Raw genomic sequence first — 23,898 nt, 5'->3', positions numbered from 1 at the left:
GTAAACACATGCATGTGAACTCTTTCAAAAATAAATGTGTATCCATGTGGCCTCAAACTACTGAGAAATTGCTATCAGAAAGCCGCAATGAGTTGTCTCGTGCTACGTTGAAGAGCAAAGAAATGAGGAAAAGAAAATACAAGAACCATGAGATCTTTCAAGTGCGCTAACCTTCAAGTTCCAGGGAAATAACGTCAAAATAGACTTCTAGGGTCTGTGGCCTACGGTGCATCACAGTTCTGCAATTTTGTTTCCCGAAAGCCTATGTCCTACCTGCTCGATCTTTCCTATCGTGCATGATGTTTAGCGCAATCAACGCATTCTTATTGGACATACACTGTACGACGGATTCAATGAGAAGCGAGAGCGAAGGACTAGGGTCAAATGAATCAATTGTTTAACGCTAAAGATTTATCTAGAATTGCGCACACGATCCGTCTTATATACTACAATATATAAGACTCGAGGTTGTACAATTCGATCGGAAAAATATGATATTAGTTTTGCTTCTCGGAAAGTGGATTCAATGGATGTTAAGGATATTTGAAAACAGTGGTTGGAAAAGCATAGTTTTTTAAAAAGCTATCTTCATATGCTACTGGGCCCTAGCAATGAATGGTGTAAAATCAAACACTACAACTAGCTAGAATAATATATACGATGATCAATATTCATCATATTGTGTAACGATATTCTGTTCTGTACCTCATTCAGCATTGTTAAATCGGATGAATATCCAAATTGAGATATAGATAGAGTGAAGAGTTTGTAAAAAAAAAGCTTGAAATGGCATCTTTAGAAAACGGAATACTGTTTTGTTTCAGAGCAAACATGATGAAACAATATTACGGACGTAGCGAATACGCAACGACTATCTTTCAGTAGCCCCCTCCTAACCGTGCATCGTGCTTAGCCCAAGTCCTGCCCACAAGCCACAGCCACTGGCAACACACATGTCCTATCCTGTCTCAATATTCGCCACAATCAATCGAGCGAAACACGTATGTCTGACCCAGTTTAATCGCTTAAAATCTAAGAAAACTTAATAGTAGGCACCGTGTTAACGGTCTGTCTAATGATCTACTGCTACCTGCCTATACCTCAAAACTCGAGCCTGCACATATTCGATCAGAATAGTAGCAGGGAATAGCAGGGCAGGAGAGTAGTACGAAGCGTTTTGCTGCAAATGTAGGATATAGGATGGGGAAACACATTTGGTGGAAACCAATACCTGTAGGTTTAGTTGGGTTTTGGAAAGCCTGGTCCTGGGCAGGACGATACTGTTCGCACCGTGTTTGTTAATATTATCCCACTGTCCATGGTGTGCGTTTTCGGAAATCCTTACCTCGGGTTTATTAATTTTACGAGTTTGCAATGCAGGTTAGTGAGGGAAGATACAAAGCCAGCGGAGGATGATCGGCAAAGGAGGTTTAGGTACTAATGCCCTGCGACGAATCTCAAAACAGAGTCCCAGGAAAACTCTAATTTGTTGTGCGTACCTACAATTATTGGTAAACGCCATTCGGAACAGTGTTTATAATAATTTAGTCCACACAACACGTGCTTTTACGTGCGTGGATTAAATTATTATAAATCTGCATCAACACAGCTACGGTACATTACAAACTTTCCTGCCCTGAGAAGCGTCGCAGCACATTGATACATAGTTTTTTTGGGGGGTCCTCATATCGGTGGGACACTTTCTTGACTCTTTCTTCTGGGACGTGAACTTTCCATGACTCTGTGGCACCGTTTTTGGACAAATCCAATAGGTCTTACCAATGTTGCAATAGAGTCCAACTACTATCACATAACGTTCGTTTCCCGCAAGAGTCAAGAAAGTGTCACGCAGCCAGGAGAACCCCCGAAAAAAAAACCCCTGTAAACCGGTATCGGTTCATGTTAGTTGCGGTAAGCTACACGAACTCGGTAAGTTCGCAAAGCGCAGTGGCATAGTTTTCGGAGCATATTTCGGAGGGCAGTTTAATAATAAGAACATGCAAATAAGATTAGCATACACCCATAGGTACATTACACATACATCAGCATTTCTATGAGCGCATTGTTAAATTTTCTAGTATTTTCAGGCCACAGTGTACTGGTTCTCCAAGTGTCGGAAGCGTCCGTAAAATCCTTCATCCCGCCTGCGCGTGGCCCGTGTCTTGCCGATTGGCGCAGGGGCAAAATGGGAGGGCGAAAGTCACGCGGGTGAAGGATTTTAGGACCCTATATCCATCAGGTGTTTAAAAGCTAAAAGTTTGTATCCTACCATCGCGTAAAACACGATTTGCCTTAAGTCTAAACTGGACTGTTCCACTCAGTCCGACGGTCTAGGGGTAGGGGTCGAGCAGCGTACATAAACATCAGAAAGTAAGGTTCATTTTACGATTACAAAAAAATAATAATAATAATAAGTTGGGTAAATTCCGATTCCGGATCATGAAATAATAAAGACATAATACTCTCTCTGTCTCTCGCCCTCTGCTCCCCTAGCAAACAGCGAGACCGAACCACGACGCTACTCTACCAGCTGCAGCAATTTGCTTTGCCCGACCTTTTTTTTTCTCAGGAACGCAAAACACCGCTGTCCGCCCTAGATCTGACGCGTATAGATCCGGCCACTGTATCGGTTGAAGCCCCGGCCGGAGCGTGGTCGCTGCGAGCCGCCAAAGTGGCTGGGCGGATCGCGATAATGGCCACTGCTGCCAGCACCGCCGCCGCCACCACCGACACTGCCCCCGCCGCCACTAGACAACCCGTGCCCGAAGTGCTTACCGCTGCCGGGGCCGCTTCCACCGCCGACGCCACCCCCCACGCCGCCATCGTGCATCTGGGACGAACCGGACGACCAGCCGGAGCCGCCGCCGTTGCCACCGCTGCCGCTGCCGCCGCCTCCCCCACCGCCCCCGTTACCACCGCCACCGCTCCCGGCGGCACTCTGCCAGTGGCCACCGCCGCTGCCGGATCCACCGCCGCCACCCCCGACGGAGCCACCGCCTCCACCGCCCCCGCCACCGGCGCCGCCCGATCGGGCACCGCGGTCGGGGAAGTTGCGCCCGCGGCTCCGGTTCGTGCCGCGGATCGTGATGATGTCGCGCGACAGCTTGTTGTAGCCGGTCGGTCCGGTCGGCTGGGCGCCGCACGTTTCGAGCGCCAGGAAATCGTCCACATGCAGCGAGGGCGGACGGGACGTGTTGGGCGGGCGGGATCGGAACAGATCCCCACGGGTGGTGGGTGTGCGCGAAAATCCACGCCCGCGCAATGGTGTTGCTAGAAAATAGAGAAAAAAGAAGCGGGGGAAGAAATTAGTTTCAAAGCAAACAACGGCAACAAACACAGCAGAAATGCAGTGGATCCCCGCAAAACGAGTTTAATCCGTTCCAGTGACTCGCTCGTTATGCAGGAGGCGCTTTTCCATGTATGAAATTTGTATCAAAAATGAAATAATTCCACTAGAACCAACCGCAACTGTGCTGGTATAAAGACATATAGGGTAAATATACCAATAGTGCTGCAATTTGTATGAGTACAGATGTGCTTTAATAGATTTAACGTGTCGGGAAGATACAGTTATGAATATTTTAACACACAGCAATTGGAATATGTTTTATCTTCGTAATCACAACCATTTTTACCATCAAATACAACAAATTTACGTAAAAATACATTTTTGTGTGACTGCTGGGTTCCTGTTGTTACTGTCCTGTTTTTACTGATTTTATAACCATAATCACTATAGGAACATGCCTATTTAGTGTACCGTTGTTGGCACTATGATAAAAAAAAACACATAAAATGCCAAAATATGAGCATGTAGCTCCAGTAAACCATGTAAGAGCCTCAAAGAATTATGTGACACTTCTCCCCCTTGCAATACATTTATATAAATTAAAGAGAATATGATCGACTTTACCCTACCTCATGAGTGCAATGAGTCGATCATAAAAACTATTAAAGCGCTTAAACCAACCCGGCAAAGCCCTGAGACCTAAGGACCTGAGGGTATTCTCGCTGTCATTATTAGCAGATGCACATCATTATTGCACCAACAAAGCTATTTAACCATTCACACCTTCAATCTTTCCCATTAATTTAGAAGCGTGGTTGGATTGTCCCAATTTTTTGAGAAAGGCAATAATAAAACGCGGGCATCGAACTACAGAGCCCAGCTTACGTCGCTAAGCGCAGAAGCAAAAGTCTTTGAAAAGGTAATACACACAAGTTTACTCACATCGTCACATTGCCTCCGCATTATGGACAATAGACTTCAAACAGACGCTATATACACCGACATAAAGGCAGCATTCGATACCATAGATCACAACATCCTACTAGGAAACCTTGCAAGACTTGGCACAGGATCAAATGTGCTGAGCTGGCTCCGTTCATGCTTAGTAGATTGAGCATATACTGTGTCATTTCAGGGTAACCTATCCCATTTCCTTTCGTCAATCTCTCAGGTGTACCTCCAGGGTAGTAATTTGGGGCCTTAGGGGATAGTAGATGAGCTTCAACAGCACATAGACAGATTTTACCACTGATGTAGACGCAACCACCTGCAGTTGTGTGTTGTGAAAATGCCGGGCTCTATCATTCAGTAAATCTCGTAAGCCCGTTTTGTATCACTATAATATTGATGGAACTCGCTGTTGGAAGAGCTGACTGCGTAAGGGATCTCGGTGTCATTCTCGATACAAAGCGGACATTAAATAAATACGCAGAAGAAATAATTAGCCGAGGCAATCAACTGTTAGGACTGGCCCAGCGAGTTGTAAAGGATTGAGGGATCCAACTACTGTCAAGGCTGTTTACTACAGTATTTTAGTGTTGGGTTTTATGAATCTTCCGTTGAGATTCATTCATATTAATCTTCAGTGATGAGTGATTCGAATCTCGAATCGATTCTTCAAAGATTCGTGAATCTCCAAGAATTCATGAATCTCCAAGAATTCATGAATCACTAAGGATTGAATCTCGAAAATAAATAACTCTCAAAGATTCATAAATTCATTAAAAGTTTATATATCTTCAGAGATTCATGAATCTTTAGAGATGTATGATTTTCAAAATATTGTATTTCCGCGATCCCACCTAACAACATGCCCGTCGTGGGTGCAAGCCTCGCATGGACCGTCTCCCCGCAGCAAAACAAAGTATCCGGATGCGTGGTACTTGCCAGGAAATCCCAAAAGCGTTTATAGGCTGGCATGACCACGTAGGTTGCTACGCCAAGAAGAGAAATGATGCTCAAGCTCTATGAATCTTTGGAAATGTATGTATCCCTTGAGGTTGATGAATTTCTAGAGATTCGCGAATCTTTTGTGATATATGAATCTTTTTGGAAATTCATGAATGTTTTGAGATTCATCTTTGGAGATCCATGAATTTTTGCAACCGAGATTCAGATTCAGATAAGATTCACGAGACGCCGTGTAGCATAACAAATGTTCGTCGGAGGCCTATTAACAGGGAACATTGACTGCACTTCAATACTTCAGCGACTTGAATTGTATGCTCCAACGGATAGACTACGCCCACATCCCCTGCTTAATATAGTTCGCAACAGAACAACCTATGGCTCATCCGACCCCATCACTTCTATGAGCAGGGTATTTAACTAAGTCCACCAACTCTTTGATTTTAATACAAGGTTTCCCACGATTTATTGGTTGGTTCCCATATTTTTTTGGTGCGTTCCCACGATTTTTTGGCCGTTTCCCAGAATTTGTTGGTTCAAGTGTATTGATATCCAATCGGACGATACCAATAAATTATGGGAACGAACCAATAATCTATGGGATACGATGTATAAATCGTGAGACGAGCCCAAAAAATTTTGGGAACTGACCAATAAATCGTAGGCAACCCTGTAAAAGTCTCTGATTGATTTTCAGATAGATGAAACCTAAATCTGCTCGTTATACGAGAATTTTGCTCGTTAAGAGCGGTACCTTGTGAAGCGCATTTACAAAATTGCCCGTTATAAAGGAGTTCCTCTGTAAATGGGGCAACAAAAAAAAACGAATAAAAATGAAACATCTTACCGAATATCTTCTTCTCCGGCCGTCCCGTGCTCGGTTCCACCTCGACGCGCCGCGTGCGGAAGCAGGGCGCAGTCGTCAGCCGGTCCCGGTTCGAGTGGGGTGACGCGGACAGGTGCAGCAGGCGCTTGCAATCGGCGGTCAGGTTCGTGTCGCCGGACAGGCACACCTTCGCGAGGTCCTGCAGGTCGCACGGGATCTGCTCGCGCTCGAGATCGTCGTCGCAGGGCGTAAAGCCGAGCCAGTCCGTCGCCTTCAGCTGATCGTCGCAGTCCTCGCTGAGCAGGTAGACGCTGCGGGAGCCGTACTGCGTGACGATGCCCTCCGCCTGGGGCAGCGGATCAACCGTGACCGCACTCCAGTCGATGGGGGCGCTTTTGGTCGCTTCCGTTGTTGCCGCCGCCGCCGCCGCCACTGCCAGCTCGATCTGAGTGCGCAGGAAGCTCAAATTGTCCTTCAGGCTGTCCGTGCCGGGCTTGGGTGGTTCGGCACCCGCTCCACTGTCCAACTGCATCGGTTGCTCCTTCGCCTCACCATCCCCGTACAGGTCAAGCAGCTCGTCCACGAACGGTAGCATTTGGGCGAGCAACGCATCCTCCTCACTGTCGCACAGCGGCATCAGCTGGCCGAGCTGTTCAAGCGGCAGCTTGACCGTGCGCTTGGGCAGATTGACGCAGCCGTCCGTTTCGTACGCGGCCAGCGACCGCCAGAAGTCGCTCAGCAGCACAAACAGCGCCCGGTACGCGTCGGGACCATCCCGGGCCTTGCGCCAAAACTTGTGCATCACCGCACACCAGCCGTCCCGCTTGCGCATCAGGTTCGCCATCAGCGTCACGAAGGTGGTGCTGTAAAGGGGGTAGAAAATGAAGAAAAATGTCAAATGGCGGGTTTTTTGAGAGATAGAGAGAGAGAAAAAGAAAAGAAGCAATGCGGCGCCTTACTCGTGCTCGGTGAGCAGCAGCATGGTGCGCAGGGCGGCCATCAGGACGCCGAGCCCGATCTCGGCGCCGGTCACGTTGGTGGCGCACGCGCCACAGAACGCCTCGATGATGTCCTTCGGGGGCAGCGAGCAGGCGAGCTGCAGGGCCGGATCGATCGTGTCGCCAAACATGAGCGCTATCTCCGCGTCGAACAGACTCTGGAAGGTGAGGTAGATGTGCTGCTGGGTCTGCTGGTGGGCCGGCGTCTGGCCCGGGTTGAGCAGCACGCCCATCAGCATGTCCATGATGCGGCCAGGCAGGATCGACAGTACGGAGATTTTGACCGACGCGTGGCAGACGAGCGTCGCGAGGAAGCTGACCAGCCGGGCGTGGCTCGTGCTTGCCAGCCCGCCGGGGAGTAGCGGCTCCTGCACGATCAGGTCGGCGAGCGACTTCGAGACGAGCAGCGTCATGTTCGGGGCAAGATCGGACAGCTGCAGACAGACGCGGCTCAGCACGGCCAGCATCGGCGTGTAGCTGGAGGTGCAGAGCGTTTGGATCAGCTCGCCGATCGAGGGGCTTTGCGGGTGCAGATGGGCCGACCAGAGCTGCCGCTCCTGAATCAACCGGCTGAGCTCGGGCGGCGCAAGCGGCTGCCGGCAGTGGATGGGCAGCGGCAGGGGCAGCAGCTCGGACAGCACCAGCAGCCCGGGCAGGAAGTAGTTCGGGCCGGCGAGCGTGAACCGCACCAGCTCGCCCACCATCTGCGTCCACAGGCTGCGATGGACGTTGTTCGTGTCGAGCCCTTCGGGCGGCGTCGGCTGGGTGTACGCGAGCAGTATGCGCACCGTTTCGCGCTGCACCTGGCGTGCGTCAGGGCCGGCCGCGGCAACCGAGGGGACGCACTGCATCAGCGTGTAGGTGCGGAGCAGCGGCTCGATCAGCGTCAGGTCGCGGAACTCCGTGTTCCGGCACTCAATCAGGTAGGTGACGAGCTTGCGCAGGATGTAGACAAGCGGGCAGAGTAGCTGGGTGAGCAGCACGCCCTGCTGGCTCGCCAGGCTGGACGTGTGGATGGCCGGCTGGTCGAAGTGGTGCGTCAGCTTGTCGAGGATGGCGAGCAGCAGCGCCTGGCCGTCCGCCGAGTAGAACTGCAGCAGCGTGTACTTGTACTTGAACTCGGCGTGCCCGCCCGGCTGCTCGTAGTCGTCGTACGGCGGTATGCCGAGCAGCCGGACCAGCCGCAGCGCGGTGATGAGATCGCCCGGGAAGGCCGTCACGTACTCGAGGCTGCGGCGCATCAGCTCCACCAGCGGCCCGATGTCGACGTACGCGAACAGATCGTGCAGCTCGAGCGGCTTGAGGTAGACGGCCAGCTCCTGCAGGGTCGCGCTGACGCCCGGCTCGAACTGCTCGTGCTGCTTGGCGAGAGCGAGCAGTGCCGGCCCGTGCTGGGCCAGATAGCCGACGGCTTCCCCGTGCCGCACGGTACAGTCCACCAGATCGACACAGTAGCCGACGATCGGCGAGCGATGCTTGGTGGCGGCCGCATTCGTCCCACCGACGCCCTCCTTCGCCACCGTGCGCTGCTCGCGCTCGAGCAGCTCCAGCAGCACCGCCAGATTGTCGTCCATCGAGAGCACCTCCACGACGAAGCGGCGGCCGGGCCCGCAGGACAGCTCGTACAGGGCGTGCAGCCCGTCCACCAGCCGGTCCCGCTGCTCCTCCAGCTGGTCGTTCGATGGGGCGACGCTGCCAGTGCTCGCGTTCACGATCGCGTCCAGATGGTAGATCGTCTGCACCTTGTACACCAGCTCCACGCCCAGCAGCTGCGGGCGGGACAGCTCCGATACCTGCACCTCGTCGACGGTCGGTGCGGTGCGACCGCCCGGTGACTCCTCCCCACCGGCAGCACTGGCCGGCAGCCGCTGGAACAGCCACCGCAGCAGCAGGTTCGTGTACGGTAGGCTGTCCACTAGGTAGCGCAGCTTCGGCACGCTCTTGAGCAGGCAGGCGAGCAGGTTGTAGATCAGCTCGCACAGGGCCGGCGGCGTGCCGGGCAGATCGAGCAGCAGCACCAGCGACTCCACCAGCCGGTGGATCTTGAAGAACTGCACCACCGTGCGGCTCACGTTCAGCGACGACGCGATGTCCTTGTGTATCTCGAACTTGGCCGACACCGGCAGGAAGCGTTTCGGCTGCGCGAGCGACACCTCGTGCAGCGAGATCGCACTCGTCAGCTCGGTCAGCGAGCTGCGCAGCAGCTCCATCAGCTCCTGGTCGGTGCGCTTCGCGCCTCCCTGCTGCTGTTGGGGTTCGCCGCCCTCCTCGACCGCGCGCACGTACAGCTGCTCCACGGTCGCGTGTATCAGCTCCAGATTTTCGTAGAGCGAGATCTTGCGCAGCAGCGACTTCAGCGCGAAGCTGATGCGCGTCGACGGGTTCTCCTGCAGCAGGTCGAGCAGTATCTGGTACCCGTTGTACGACGGCGACAGGAAGTAGTGGACGGCGGTGCGCGTATCCAGACACGCGTAGATCGTGCGTATGATCATCAGCTTGATCGAGAGCGCCATGTGCGGCTGGGAGTACAGGCCGAGCAGCCGGTCGAACAGGTTGAACTCGTCCGGCCGGGCCCGCCGCAGCAGCAGCGCGATGAACGGTTCGTGCGGGCCGAGAAATTCCGCCAGCCGGATGCCGCTTTTCATGTGGCGCAGCTTGAACGCCGGCTGCGGCTGCACCATCGCCCGCTCGAAGTCCAGCCCGACGCAGATGCAGTTCACCAGCCGGTCGGTCACGCCCGGCCAGCCGGTCTGGATCCAGCGGTCCAGCTGCTGCTGGCAGGCGTCCCGCGCGTCATCCTTCGCCAGCAGCTGCCCGAGCAGGTGCACCAGCTGCTCCGCGTAGTCGACGAAGCGCTCCTTCCATTCGGCCGGCTCGCGCTCGAACGCACCGGTCGCCGCCCGCCCGTACCGCTCCTGCCCGAGCAGCTGCTCGAGCTGGCGGAGCAGCTTCTGTTCGCCGGGGCCGAGCAGCCGGACCGGGTCCGCTCCCGCCGGCACGTACCGCTCGAGCGTGGCCCCGAACGGGTCGAACTGTTTGGCGGGCGGCTCGTCCAGATTTTCGTACGCGGCCGGACCGGACGATCCGCTGGCTGGGGCGGGGGCTCCCGCTCCACCGCCACCACCGGTTGCGCTCTCGAGATCGTAGTCAAAGTCCTCCGGTATCTCCTCGTCGCTCAGGATCGGCTCGAACTGGTCCGGCACGGAGGCGGCATCCTCGTCGGGCAGGGTTGCCGCTGGGACGGTGGCAGCACCCGCCGGCAGCATGGTGGTCGGGGAGGCGACCGGCGTCACCGAGACGGAGACGGCATCGCACACTAGCGGGGGCGGCGAGACGACACGCTCCGGCACGTGCTGTTGTTGTTGCTGCTGCTGATGGTGCTGATGGTGGTGGTGGTGGTGGTGATGGGACGAATGCTGGCCGCCGTGGTGCGCGTGCGAATGCCCATGCTGGTAGTGATGGTCGCGCTGGTGATGGTGGTGGGACGAGCTGCGGCTGGACGCCGCCGACGAGTGATGCTTGGCGGAAGCGGACGGGTGAACGGGCAGCGGTGGCGGCGGCGGCTGCTGCTGCTGCGTGCGGCCACTCTCGATCGCCGGCTCCATCATCATCAGCATGCTGCGGCGCTTGCGGCTGCTCCCGGCGTACTTCGCTCCGTTCGACCGGTGGAATCCGCCGTCCAGCTCCATCTCCTCGTCCAGATCGTCCTCCACGTCCTCCACGTCGTCCACCAGCTCCTCCGGCTCGTCCTCCTCCTCCAGGGACGATTCGTTGCGGTCGGGCGAGCGGGGCCGCCGCGGCGACCCGATCGGCGAGCGGGGCCGCGGCCGCCGCTCCTCCTTCTCCAGCCGCTCGAACGATGGTTCGCGGCGCGGGCGCTCGTACGAGCCGCTGCGCAGCCGGCGCGACGCTCGATGCCCTCCCGATGACGACGACGACGGTGTCGGTGGTGGCAGTGGAGGGTGGGCAGGCGGGCCGACCTGCTGCTGCTGTTGCTGCTGCGATGGCGCCTCGATGTAGTCCGGGCTGCGCGACCACTGGTCGCGCTGCTTGCTCGCCGCGGCACTGGCTCCCCCGCCCCCACCGACACCGCTACTCCCGCTGCCCGGCATCGGCCCGTAGTCCTTGCACAGGCTCGGCGAGCGGGAGGAAAACTCTTCCCGGCTGCTGTGGCGCCGGGCCCGGGGCGACCGCTCGTACGCGTACGGCGGCCCCGCACCCTTGGTGCGCTTGTCCGCGAGCGGGGGCGGCTCGCACTCCCCGGGCAGTATCTTGCCCGCCTCGAGCGGCTCGTAGATCGGTTCCGGCGGGCTGGCTGCGCTGGCCGGCAGCGGGTGCGCGGTCGCGATGCCGGAGGAGGTGGAGGCGGCGGCCGCTGCCGCCGCCCGGCGTGCGTACGGCCGCGGATCCTTCGGTGCGTCCTCGCTGTCGTCCTCCGGGTACTCCTTCTGCACGAACACCGTCTCGGCGGCGGCCACCAGCCCGGGCAGCGGCGGCTCCTGTATCCAATCGCCGCCCGGCCCGCACGACGGCTCCGCTATCCCCCCGCTATGGTGCAGATGGTGATGGTGATGGTGGTGGTGATGGTGCAGCAGATGATGGTGGTGGTCCGGCCCGACCAGCAGCTGCTCGGCCGGCTGGGGCGTCGTTTCCCTCGGCGACACGATCGGCTCGGCTATGTTCGTCGTCAGGATGCCGTACACCGCGAGCGTCATCGTCGTGTACCAGCCCTTCAGCACCAGCCCGTCGGTCGGGATGCGGCGCACAAACTCATCCGCACCCGGGCCCGTGCCTGCCGCTCCCGAACCGCCGCCGCCGCCGCACTGCAGATGAATGCAGTTGTTCTGGTTGTACTCCAGCTCGCCCAGGCTCTCGAAGATCGGCGCGCCCGGCTTGCCGAGATCGTTCACGTACAGCTGGATGTGGAAGTTGGACGGGTTGGTGGCGCCCAGCCGGACGCCGCCCGGGAAGTCCGCATGGACGCGGGCGCCGAGCGGGATGATCCGCACCTCCGTAATGTAAACCGGCTTCGGGAACTGTACCAGATCGAGATTTTGCTACGAGGTTTGGTTGGTTTTTTAATTGCCAAAAAAAAGAGCACGAAGCAGAAAAGAAAGGAAAGAGAGAGAAAAGAAACATAATTTTATAAAGAAACGTGGCAACGCGGCAAAGGAATTTCGAGCGAGAGCTGTGCCGACGGTTGGCAGACAACTTTAAAAAAAAAATACCCCAACCCGTTCAATGGAGGCTTTTGCAGCGCATGTGGATGATGTTTTATTGCTGCGTTTGTATTCAACATTTTTACGACCGGTCGCTCCTCTTGCCGGCTACGCTTTCGATCGTCGTTCTTTGGGCGCGCTTTGTGTGCATCGAATCTCGCGGGACCGGGGATGATGCTTGCTGCCTCCAGGGTAAGCCAGTGGAGGTGGGGGATGCTTGAAAGATGACGCCATCGCGTCCCGGAGACGGCCATTTTATGCAGGGAGTTTTATGGTCCTGTTCCCTTTGCAAACGCTGACGCTAACAGTTCATGGTTGATCGGATGTTTGGTTGAGTGAAGGCGGTTGATGCTGATGGACGTAGCGATGGACCGGCGGGCACAATGCTGGGGAAAAATCCCCCTTTACCCCTCGAATGACATCTTCCGGGGACTTTAATGCTGCCGTGCCGCAACCCTGGAGGTACACTCGGATCACAACATCCCATCGCTAACCCACGCTCACAGGCCACGGCTCTTCGCGGCGTGTGGGGAAGGAGATAATAACACACACACACAAAAATGCACCACCCACAAACCGCTTACCTCGTACGTGTCATGAGAAAATGTGTCGAAAAACAGCAACTCCGGCAGTTCGGAATCCATCGTTTCTGGGGGGGGGTGGGGCTGGCCGCCCTTACACCGCACAACCGGGTACACCTTCCTGTGTGGTCCGCCTGGCACTCGGGTCCGTGTTGCAGCGGGTTCCTGCTGCAGCCGAACTCAGGCCATCCAACGAGGACGCGGTCGCCCGTGCAACTTGCCCCACACACGCACACACCCGCTACACGCTCACTTCGCACAAAATAACACACAACCTTTGCACGATTTGCAGCCTTCTTTTTTTTTAAGTTGCGGCGGGCTTCGTTCGCGGACAGCAGGACGCGCGTTGCAGACAGCCAGGAAAAGAATGATGGCGGCTGGCAAGTTTGCTGATATCAGCGTCATCGAGCTTCATGTGTCTGCGAGGAGGGACCGCGGGCACGGGGCCCGGAGCGCTGTCAGTTGTGACCGGTTTTGACAGCAGAGTTGTCAGGGGCGCAGGCGTGTCAAACGCGTGTTTGGTGAAATGGAGAGATATTCACCACACTTGCAGTTCAAACTGCAAGCTGCACCGTTATGTGTTGTGGACATAATGGTTTAGGTTGCAATGTTTTCCTCATTACTTCCTTATGCTGTATTTTTGCAGTACTGTTTGTGGGAGGGTTGGTGGAAAAAGGGGGAAAATTTTACGAAGCGCTTGCCATAATCATGATTTGAAATGACTGTTACACCATATAGCATATGGTGACTTTCAATCGGAGAGTGTTGTGAAACTCAAAGGAAACATTTTACTCAATTGAAAAAAGGTCATCGTAATGGTTCATTGTATAAAACTATTTACCTTGTGGCACATTAAAATAAGCTAGAAATAATTTATTCGTATATGTCCTGTTCACCTCCTTCGCCGCAGCGGCAGTCAAATTACAAAGGTGACTTTGCTTGCTGCAGAGTTATCAGAGCACATTTTCATAACAAAAAACGTTATATTTCATGACTCATATCAAATATTCCCATTGAAACAACATGAAGTTTATTAAAACTGTCTAGGATTTACCAAAACATAATATAAATTTCAAACACAAGTTAGGAATATGTGATAAAATATAGACAAATTATCCGTGTTATTCGAGTATCCGAGCGAGGTCCAGTCCCGATGAGTCCGGACCCATATAACCAAGATACCGAAAACGCCACCAATTTCTTGTACTAAAAATCCAGTTCCATCAAACAAAGCTAAAAAACTATCAGTTTGGTGGGTTAAGCCACATGGCCACAGAAGCAGCCACTTCAATGTTGTTGAAGTCAGTTTTTTATGCACGGGCAATTTATTTGCTCAACATGTTTCACCTGTGTTAACATGTTATTTAATTGTGCAAAGGAAGCAATTAAACGTGTGTGTTTAAGTTGGTTACAACATTCATGTGTAATATGTGAATATGTGTGTTTGTTTACTTGCGAATGAACTCTCCATATCGCTGGTGCATAGTTTATAGACTAATAATATTGCTGAAGTTGAAGTACAGTGATGTAAGTGAATGAATTTAATCAATCGAGGAGTTAAAATCCTGTCCAGCATATCCCTTAGCAACCCTTGACCAAACTTTTCCTCAAAGCATTTTTGGAAAAGGTGGGTTAAGGGTGGGCAAGATAAATACATCGGATCGGAACTGGCAGCTCCGATTGTTCTAAAATTTGGTGGGTTAACGACTGAATCGACCACCACAAACCCACGTGGGTTTGAAGTGGCTTTACAGTGGGTTAAAGCCGATTTGGTTATTTGGGGATAAATGGAACTCCACTGTATGTATAATACAGTGGAGTGCCGTTTATCCGGGTATCTTTTATCCGGCTTTCCGTTTATCCGTGCTGTTGAGAAATGACAGTTCAATACAAAAATGACGCAGCGTTATGAGGAGGATATTTGAAAAAGCGGTTATAAGAGCACATTGTCATAACAAAAACACTATAATTCATGGCAATGGTGATGGATCATTTTAAAAATTCTCTTTCAAAAAGCATGAAGTTAATGAAAACTGGGTTATTTTTTATCAAAAAATAAGAAAAATGTTCAAAAAATAACCAGAAATTGGTGATAAAATATATCATTTGACCCATTATCCGTGTTATTTGCTTATCCGGGCGAAGTCCCGAGAAGCCCGGATAAACGGCGCTCCACTGTACTAAATGAATAATGTATTCATCATCCTAAAATGCATGATAAAGAACAAAAAAAATCTCTCTCTCTCTCTCTCTCTCTCTCTCTCTCTCTCTCTTTCTCACTCTATCTCTATCTCACCCTCTTTCTCTCTCTCTCTCTCTCTCTCTCTCTCTCTCTCTCTCTCTCTCTCTCTCTCTCTCTCTTGCTCTCTCTCTCTCTCAGCCTCTCGCCAGATCTCGCTTCACCTGATCCAGCCATCGAGTTCGCTGTGCTCCTCTGCGCCTCATTCCGAACTGGGGATCGCTGTCGGATACCTTTTTGATGCAGCATCAGTCCGGCATCCTCATAACATGCCCCAGCCATCGTATCCTACCAGCCTACGCTACCGTCAGGATGCTCGGTTCGTCGTACAGCTAAGCAAGCTCGTGGTTCATCCCTCTCCTCCACGTTCCATGCTCGAAAACACCATTAAAGATGGTCCGGAGGATGCGTCACTCAAACACATCCAGAGTGTTAACCTCGTCCTGCAAGACTCATGTGCATAGAGGATCACCGGACGAATTAATGTGTGATATATCTCACATTTCATGCGGTCTCGAAGTCTTCCTCGACTTCAGCAGATGATGTAGCCCATGGTATGCACAATGATCCTCAATCCAATTCTTGCTGCTGCGCGTTTGAGTACTCCTGCCGATGATGGCGATGTCATCCACGAAGCCAAGAAATTGGAGAGACCGGTAAAGGATCGTGATGTTGAAGAGCAGACAGGAGAGCCCGTCACCTTGCCTCAGACCCCTGTGAGATTCCAACGGCCCCAACATCAAGTGCAATACTCTCACCTTGCACTGCACCCCGTTCATGGTGGCCTCTAACAGTCGGATCAACTTCCCAGGGAAATGGTACCGCTGCATGATGTTCCATAGCTCCTTCCGGTCTATGGTGTCGTAAGCCGCCTTGAAGTCGATGAATAGGGGGTGCTTAGTGTTGTGGGCAGCCGTGCGTGCCGACCCCTGGACTTGCCTTGGCAGTTGCGCTGCCACCGGTCAACGTCCAGGGGGACAACAGTGCGTACACGCACACTGTCGCACACACTAAGCGTGCAAGGCTTAGTGTGTGCCAAGCGCCGAGGCAGAGTGTGCACGAAGGCCGATCGAGCAGGAGCTCTCGGCAGGGGTGCTTGGTGCGACTGGCGCGCGGCTAAGTTGTAAAGTGTTGATTGTTTGTGTCTCCTATTTATTATGTACGTTATAAGTGTTTGAATAAAGCAAAAGTGTTTAAACATAACACTTAGGGATCTGGAGCTCTCTGCACTTCTGGAGGATCTCCCAAGGAGTAAAAATTCGCTGAATGGTGATAACAACCCCAGAAATTTGTAAGGCCGAAAATACACGGACCGGAATTTCGCAGGCGCGGAATTCCAGTCCGTGTATTTTCGGCCTAACAAGGATTTGGGACAGGATCTTGAGGGCGGCATTGTGGACTGTGATTGCTCGGCATTCCTCTGGTAGTTCTTCCTGCTGCCAGATTTTGACGGCAAGCCTCTGTGGCCCCATCTTGAAGAACTCGACCGCCAGCCTATCGCTGCCAGCAGACTTATTGGTCTTAAGCTGCTTGATGGCGCTGACAATCTCATCCAGAGATGACGGAGGCATCTCGTCGCCTGCACCACAGCGCTGCTGTTACTGCTATGCTGCTGATGTAGGGGATTTGAATAATAATAATAATAATAATAATAATAATAATACTTAATTCACGTTTTACGCAGAATAATTTATTTCCTTCGAATTTTTGGGTACGAACGGTACCGGTATACTAGGAACTACAAAGGGAAATACACACACACACGCACACACAAAATACTCAATCTTGCTATCTTGTACCACACCACGGCCGGTAAACATTACACTGGGAGGGGAGGGTTAGGGGGTTTAACATTTATTAGCACTTCCGTCTGGAGAAGTTTGTTACCGCGCTGATGTAATTATTATCACATTTCATACATTCCATCGCCTGGCCCCGACATTCCACGCTTGCCATCCCCCTTTTTGTTTGTTCCTTTCCTACTGGGACGACGGGGGAATACGGATTAGATAGATCCATCCACCGCGTCCCACTTACGCTTTAAGCTCAAGTAAGACTAGAACGGGGAGGAACAAAAAAAAAACACACACACAAGATTTTTGGGCTGTCCTTCTAACACTTTCGTCGAACAATGTTTCCTCCATTTTTTGTTGTTGTTAAGCAAAACCAAACATTCCCACAAGATATGCAATAAGTATTTCTTTTTTGTTGTTATTTTCCACTGGTAACGATAAGTAAATTGAAAAGATTTCATCCTTTCACGACGACTGCAAATAATATCTTCAATTGGTTGCGTTTGCATGTTGGCCAGCCTGCAACCGGCCACCGGAGGGGCCCGGAGGGTGGGCGGGCTTAGGCTCAAACGTTCTGGCACGCTACATTCGATGTAGTTCTTGTTTTTTTTGTTTTAATTGCTGTGACAAAAATTCATTTTAAATGGAGCTAAGGGGGTTTAGAAGGATACGTGGTAAGATATGTGGGTAGAGTACATAACACCACGTCAATACAAGGGGCACCTAGCAGCTAGCATTGATTAACATAAGAATAATTATTACAAACGATAAAACGTAAATAACACAGAACAAATAAAAAAAAAAACATCGAGGCACCACCCGGTTCGGGGGAGGGAGGCGAGGAACCCTCGGAACGGGGAGGAGAGATGGCAACAGGGTTGAATTGGGGAGTTTTGGGGGGATTGTTATACAATTAAAACGGGGGTAAGCCGTGTCAAACCAAAAACAGACAAACAGCGGCGGAGAAATTACATTTCCACACCGCAATCCTTACTATCTCTCTCTCGCTTTCTCTTCTTCTCTCTCTCTCTCTTTCCTTCACTCCCTAACATGTCTTCTAACAATTCTCGGAAGCGCCACCACGTGCTCATAAGTTGTTCAGCTCCTCCGAGTTGAGCATTTCAAACTCACTGTCCTCGTCCGCGTCGGTCGATTCGTCATCGGTGCCCTCCTCCTGCACCGTCTGCCCCCGGAGCGCCTGTATCGTGCTGCCGAGCGAGGCAACCGACTGAAGAATACTATGGTGCGGCGATGGCTGCTGCTGCTGCTGGTGCAGGGCGCCCGCGTCCAGCAGACGCCGGTACACCGTGTCGACCAGCACGTTGCTGGCCAGGCTGGTGGCGCTCATCATCAGCATCGCCTCACCAGTCGGCTGCTGCCTGCTGCTGCCGCTGCTGCCTTTGGCCGCCGGTCGCCGGGCCACGCCGTCCGCGTCGTCCTCGTCGTCGTTAAAGTTGAGCCCCCGCGACATGTTGTCGTCCGAGTCGGACGAGCTGTTCGCGTTAAAGTGGCTGCTCTTGAACTCGATCGGCTGCTGCTCGCCCGGCCGGCCGTGCGCCCGGCCCGCCTTCCGCACCGCCGGGCCCTCGGGACAGAACAGCTCGTCGCTGCTGGAGCCGCTCAGCTCGGCCGACTCGAAATCGTTGCTGGTCGCCTCCGGAATGAGCGTCCGCAGGTACTGCTCCTCGTCCTCCTCCGCGCTGTTCCCGCGGCCGCCGGCCGCTGCGGCGAACCCGTCGGCGGGCGGTGTCGTGTCCGCGCCCTGCTCACCGACCTCCTGCAGCAGCACGCGGCTCACCTCCGTCAGCTCCGGCACAAACTCGTCCATTTCCTGCTGCTCCTGCTGCAGCGTGTCGTGCAAACCTTTTGTTGGGTGGGGTGGGGTGGAAGAAAAGGCAGACATAAATATGTTGGCATTGATGAGGGGTGAATTGGTCGGTGTTACTTACTCGGCGCAATGCTGAGCGGACCGCCGGGCCCGCCGAACCGATCCCAGCACACGACCAGCCCGGCAACGCCCAACGACAGCCACAGGGGCAGCACGTAGCACACCAGGTAGGTGTAGGTGAGGCAGCCGGCCACACTGCCCGCCACCAGGCTGAGCGGGCGGGTCGTGCGCAGTGCCCACACCTTCGCCCCGAGCTCGGCCAGCGGGGAGCGGCCGGTTACGGAGGGGGCCGCCACCTGCTGGCCGGCCGGCCGGTCCCACAGGAACCCGATCGCAATCACAAACAGTATGCTGAACGGGCGAAACTCGGGCCTGCGTTGGGTGGGTGAGAAGAGAATGCGGGGAGGAAGGTTAGTACGCTGGATTGCCGATTTTTGCCAATTCTTCGTGAGACGGGATCGCTTGCAAGAATGTTTAGAGCCTTCGCAGATTGATTCACAGATGTGCTCTTTGGAGGACACCCACGACTCCAATCCCACTCCTGCTATTGTTAGTCCGATTCCGACTCGGGCAAAATCTGAAACACTAATTCCGCCCGGATTCGAAGTCGTACAGATTCGCCCGGATTCGAAGTCGTCCAGATTCGCCCGGAGTCGTTTGGAGCCGTTTGGAGTCGTCAGGGTTCACCCAGAGTTGTCCAGAGTCGCACGGGGTCGCGTGGAGTCATTTGGAGTTGGAGTCGTCTGGAGTCGGCCGGAGTCAGAGTCATTCGGAGTCGACCGGAGTCAGAGTCATTCCGAGTCGTCTAAAGTCAATCAGAGTCAGAGTCGTCTGTAAATCATATACAGGCCTTTGTTTCGAAGGCAGACTCCGGCCGACTTCGGCCGACTCGGACTCCAAACGATTCTGGATGACTCAGGATGATTCTGACTCCAAACGATTCCGGACGGCTCCGGGCGATTCCGGACGACTTCGGACTATTCCGGAAAATTCCGAATGACTCCGGATAATGCTGGGCAGACCTACCTTCCGGAGTTGGATCGGAGTCGACTAAAGATTTTTTTCCAACTTCACCCATCACTAATTTAGAGGTCTTTAGGTTAGATTAAATTGAGGTCGCTATTGGAACAATTTCTAAAGATATTGTTTTAAAATGTTGAAGAATTTCAAGGAGAATGCTAGAGTCATGAATCTGTTAGGGGGTTAAAGCAACTAATTCCCGCTGGAATGGGTTCAGATCACAGCAAACGTCAGAACCTCTGAACCTTTGAAAATGGTGAAGTTAAAACAGATGGCACGATGGCATTGGCAGTCCTTAGCATCTATCCTTAGATACATTTTCCAAGCAATGAAATTCACACCACCAGGATGTCCTGCCAAATGTGGTACTATGGGCTTTCGATACAATTCGAGTTGCATACTAAACATGGGTAACTCTTATTTGAGATTCGTGAGTCTGGACGAATCTTTGAAATTGAAGAATGAATCTGATTTAAAAAAAAAACCCCTCTCAAGCTCGATTATCCATATCTTTATGGACAATTATCAGAGACATTTCATATCTTTATGATTTTATGAAGGTCATTATGATTTCTGAAAACTCATTCGAATCTCTGAAGATCATCACGAAGTTCACAAATCATTGGAGATGTATGATCTATTGGAACTAGAGCTACTAGAGCTAGATTCAGGATAACAGCAACAAAGATTTATGGTTCTCTTTAGCTTCATAGATCTATAGAGATTCATGATTTCTGTAAAATCATTCGAATCTCTGAAGATCATCATGAAGTTCATGAATCGTTTATAGAGTTATGATCTATTGAGACTAGAGATTTACATACATCATCAGATATTCACAAGTATGCTGGGATCATTGAATATCTTGATAACATAGATCTCCATAGATTCGCAATGTTTTAAAAATTCAAAAATCTTTAGAGATTCATCAGTCGTTAGAGATCAATGATTCTTTGGAGAAGCATGCATCTGTTTGGATTCAAGAAGCTTTAGAGATTCAAGAATCTTTAGATATTGGATTCGACTTTATAAATCACTCATCGCTGAAGCTCATCACATGAATGCATCGCAACGAGAGATTCAAACTTCTCGAGATTACCGGCACCGAGTACCATTCTGAAACTGATTTCCATTCCAGAAGTGATTCCAATCCCGAAGCTAGGAAGAATCGGTCGGTCCGACTCAAAACTGGCATTTATCCCATCACTAGTTTGACTAGGCCTGCCGGCTGCTGTGCCTGCTGCCTAGATTTGCTTGCTGCCTCCAAGGTCCAGTGTTTGGAAACCGCGGCGCTAGAGCCTGCGCGGCTCAAGGCTGGCGCACAGCTGAACTAAGCAGGCGGCGAACGACATTCGAATGCTTGTGAGGGGGTGGGGGCCAAAGCAGTCATCTGGAGCTTCGCTGCGGCGCTAAGACCTTGCCGGTGGTGAGCCGACTACTACCCTTGAACGCTACAAACCACGTGATTGGGCGCTTGCTTACCAGAGCATGTGAAGTACGTAGATGAGCAGCATCGGGCTGACGATGCCGCCGGCTTTAAACCACACGATGCCTTGCTGCACTCCTCCAGCCATTTTCGATATCTTCTCCCGTAACACCTTCATTCTGTTGCTGGCTGCTGCTGCTGCTGCAAAAACACACATACACACAAAAAAAAACAGAACCGGATCAGAAACTGTTGGATGACTTTATCCGAATCTATCGCTCTAGAAACTCTACTGGCATCCAGACGGTGCGATCGCGATTCGAAAACAAAAACAACGCGTCAACATAAACACACACACACACATACAAAGGGGTCAAACATTGTGCCGTTGGTGAGGAGGGGGTTGTTCGACGACGAACGACTTGGCCTGACGCATTTCGGACGGTTACGACGCGGCCGCACGCTCGCTACGACGCACAACCGATCTCCGCTCCGCGGTGGCTTTTGTTTTGCCTGTGTGTTGCGCGCCTTCCGTTCCCTGCTGCTGCTGCTGTGACACACAGATGTGTTGTGCCGTCGAACGCGGTCCGTCGGGGCGGCACTTAGTCACACACGCGGCACGGCGAAGCTGCGCGGAAAACGCGCAAAAATCACTCGCAATTTTATAAATAACAAACATCCTCCCCTTCGTGCAGCACCTGGGCTTTCCAATCCCGTGTTTTGACCCATTTTTGCCCCCCCCCCCCCGCCCCCTTAGCCCTTCATCCTCTTCTTAAGACGCTTTGTAGTGGCGTAGTGTTTGGTCGTGGAAACAACAAAGAAACGGTAAATTAAAGTGCTTTCTTTGATGTGGGGGGGGGGGGGAGGGGTGAGAAGACCCATCATTCTGCTTCCTGCGCGGCCCCGTGTCATTCTCTGCCGGAAAGGACACACACACACACATACACGATCGAGAGCGTTCCGAATGGCGGTTTGTTTTTGGAACGGGGCGGCGTGGGGACCTTGTACGAATTAAACGCGCACCGAATTGAGGACAGCGCGAGATGGGCCATAAATGAGCACCCCTCCTTCGATCATCCAAATGACTTATTAGTACGCCGCACAAAAGCCGCCGATTTGCGCCGAGTCCGCAGAAATTGCACGTTGTAAACAATTACGCTTTTTTTGTATTTTATCGAAAATGACTACCCCCCCCCCCCCCCACCCACGCCAACATGTTTGTGTTTGTTGCTGCAAATGATGGGAAAGTAAAAACAACAACAACACAAAAAACTGCTGATTAGACGCGCGGCGGTGGAGCCTTTCTAATTCTCGCAACGCATTTTCGCGCAAGTGCGCGTGGTCGCTGCGTACATCTGGAGCAGGGGGGGTCACTCGCGTACAGTCGACAGAACACACCCACAATAACAACCCCAATGGGGGTGGGGTTGGTGATTGTGAACCCCGATGGCATTGGCCTTGATTGTCGGGGAGCGAGGCGAGCGGGTGGCTTGGGTGGCGCAGCGTAATTTCTTGTTTACCAACGTTGCGCCTTATCACTTGGCGCGCTGGAAATCGCGTGCGCGCAAGAGGGACAGCATGCTGCGTGGAAACGAATCGGGTATACTGTGATTGAGTAACTCGCCACCACTGCCTCCCCTCCCTTCCCCCCACCCTCTTTCTTGCTCCTGCTTTTCTCTTCGATCACGGCACGAAAATGTCACCGCACGCCGTTTTCACAACAAAGAATGCACACACAGACACTGATTTTTGGGAAAATGGAGGAAACAGGTGGAACTGTATCAGGCGAAGCGAAAACACACGCACCAAAACACATGGTGTAGAGAAAAAAACAAAACGGGAAGTAAATAAAGGCAGCAAACACACCTGGGCGCACACTAACACACTAATTTACCTTCGCAATTCGGCAGCACGGAAGTAACTCGCTGTTGTTGTTGTTGTTATTGTTCTCCTTTCTGTTGTTGTTGTTTTTGGGTGCTCCCGAGCCCCGCTTACCACCCCGTGGACGGTTCGATTTCTTTTCGCTTTTTCGTTTCTTCTCACGGGCGCACACACTTCGCCGTTTGAGCGGTTTGATCGTGGGGGATGGGAGGATGGTCCCTGTGTCTTATGTTTGCTGCTGCTGCTGCTGGCCAGCGCACAAATGGCGCACAATCGAATCGCGCCACCAAAGATCTGACTCCCCTTTTCTCGTGCACGGTTGGGGGGGGAGGCCGCAGTGACAGCGAAATTTCGAGCGCGCGCGCGCCCCTACCTCTCAAGCCCGCTCGTGCGGCACCCTTCAGTAGGGCTGTAGGGTGGGTGGATGTGGGTTTATTTTTTTGTTTGTTATGGTTCACTTTTTTCCTCTCTCTCTTCTGCTTCTTTCACTGCACTCCGTTGCTCCGTGGGCCGAGCAAGTCACCTGCGAATGTGTGACAGTCAAGCAGATATCTGCGAGCGAAACGACAGGGCGCTTCCCCGTTGTGGCGGTGCCACTCTGTGCCGTTCATTCATTTCTTTGCTCGGCTGTGTGTGTGTGTGTGTGTGTGTGTGGGGCAGGGGAGGGGAGAATGGATGAATGAAGCGGTTGACAGCTGACGGGCGGCCCCTGGGTTCAGGTTTTCGCGCTTGACAGGCAGAAACGCACCAAAGGTGTATAGAGACTGCGGTGGATGGGCGCTTCAAACTGCCGAATCTCATTTTGTGTTTATTGCAAGTTGGTTTTATTT

General features: G+C 52.7%; 2 protein-coding genes across 5 annotated transcripts; both read right to left on the bottom strand.

Annotated features, from left to right (window-relative positions):
* Positions 1-2,004: 2,004 nt before the first annotated feature.
* Positions 2,005-13,236, bottom strand: LOC120905475 (protein virilizer). Its single transcript, XM_040316271.1, has 4 exons — positions 12,825-13,236; positions 6,983-12,078; positions 6,045-6,886; positions 2,005-3,270 (listed from the first exon to the last, which is right to left on the bottom strand). The coding sequence occupies exons 1-4, from the start codon at positions 12,882-12,884 to the stop codon at positions 2,594-2,596; spliced, it is 6,675 nt and encodes a 2,224-aa protein (XP_040172205.1). The 5' UTR covers positions 12,885-13,236; the 3' UTR covers positions 2,005-2,593.
* Positions 13,237-16,728: 3,492 nt separating this feature from the next.
* LOC120906792 lies at positions 16,729-23,698 on the bottom strand. 4 transcript variants are annotated; one of them, XM_040318794.1, is made up of 4 exons: positions 23,082-23,698; positions 21,244-21,388; positions 18,803-19,113; positions 16,729-18,716 (listed from the first exon to the last, which is right to left on the bottom strand). In XM_040318794.1, the coding sequence occupies exons 2-4, from the start codon at positions 21,363-21,365 to the stop codon at positions 17,941-17,943; spliced, it is 1,209 nt and encodes a 402-aa protein (XP_040174728.1). In that variant the 5' UTR covers positions 21,366-21,388; positions 23,082-23,698; the 3' UTR covers positions 16,729-17,940. The 4 variants fall into 4 exon arrangements, with proteins under 4 accessions (XP_040174728.1, XP_040174729.1, XP_040174730.1 ...); XM_040318795.1 differs by having other exon boundaries at positions 21,244-21,385; XM_040318796.1 differs by lacking the exon at positions 23,082-23,698 and adding an exon at positions 21,554-21,722.
* Positions 23,699-23,898: the final 200 nt, after the last annotated feature.

This window comes from Anopheles arabiensis, chromosome X, assembly GCF_016920715.1.
Source record: "Anopheles arabiensis isolate DONGOLA chromosome X, AaraD3, whole genome shotgun sequence".
Taxonomy (NCBI): domain Eukaryota; kingdom Metazoa; phylum Arthropoda; class Insecta; order Diptera; family Culicidae; genus Anopheles; species Anopheles arabiensis.
The sequence above is the reverse complement of the archived record's forward strand: the minus strand, read 5'-3'. Positions and strand labels throughout refer to the sequence as shown.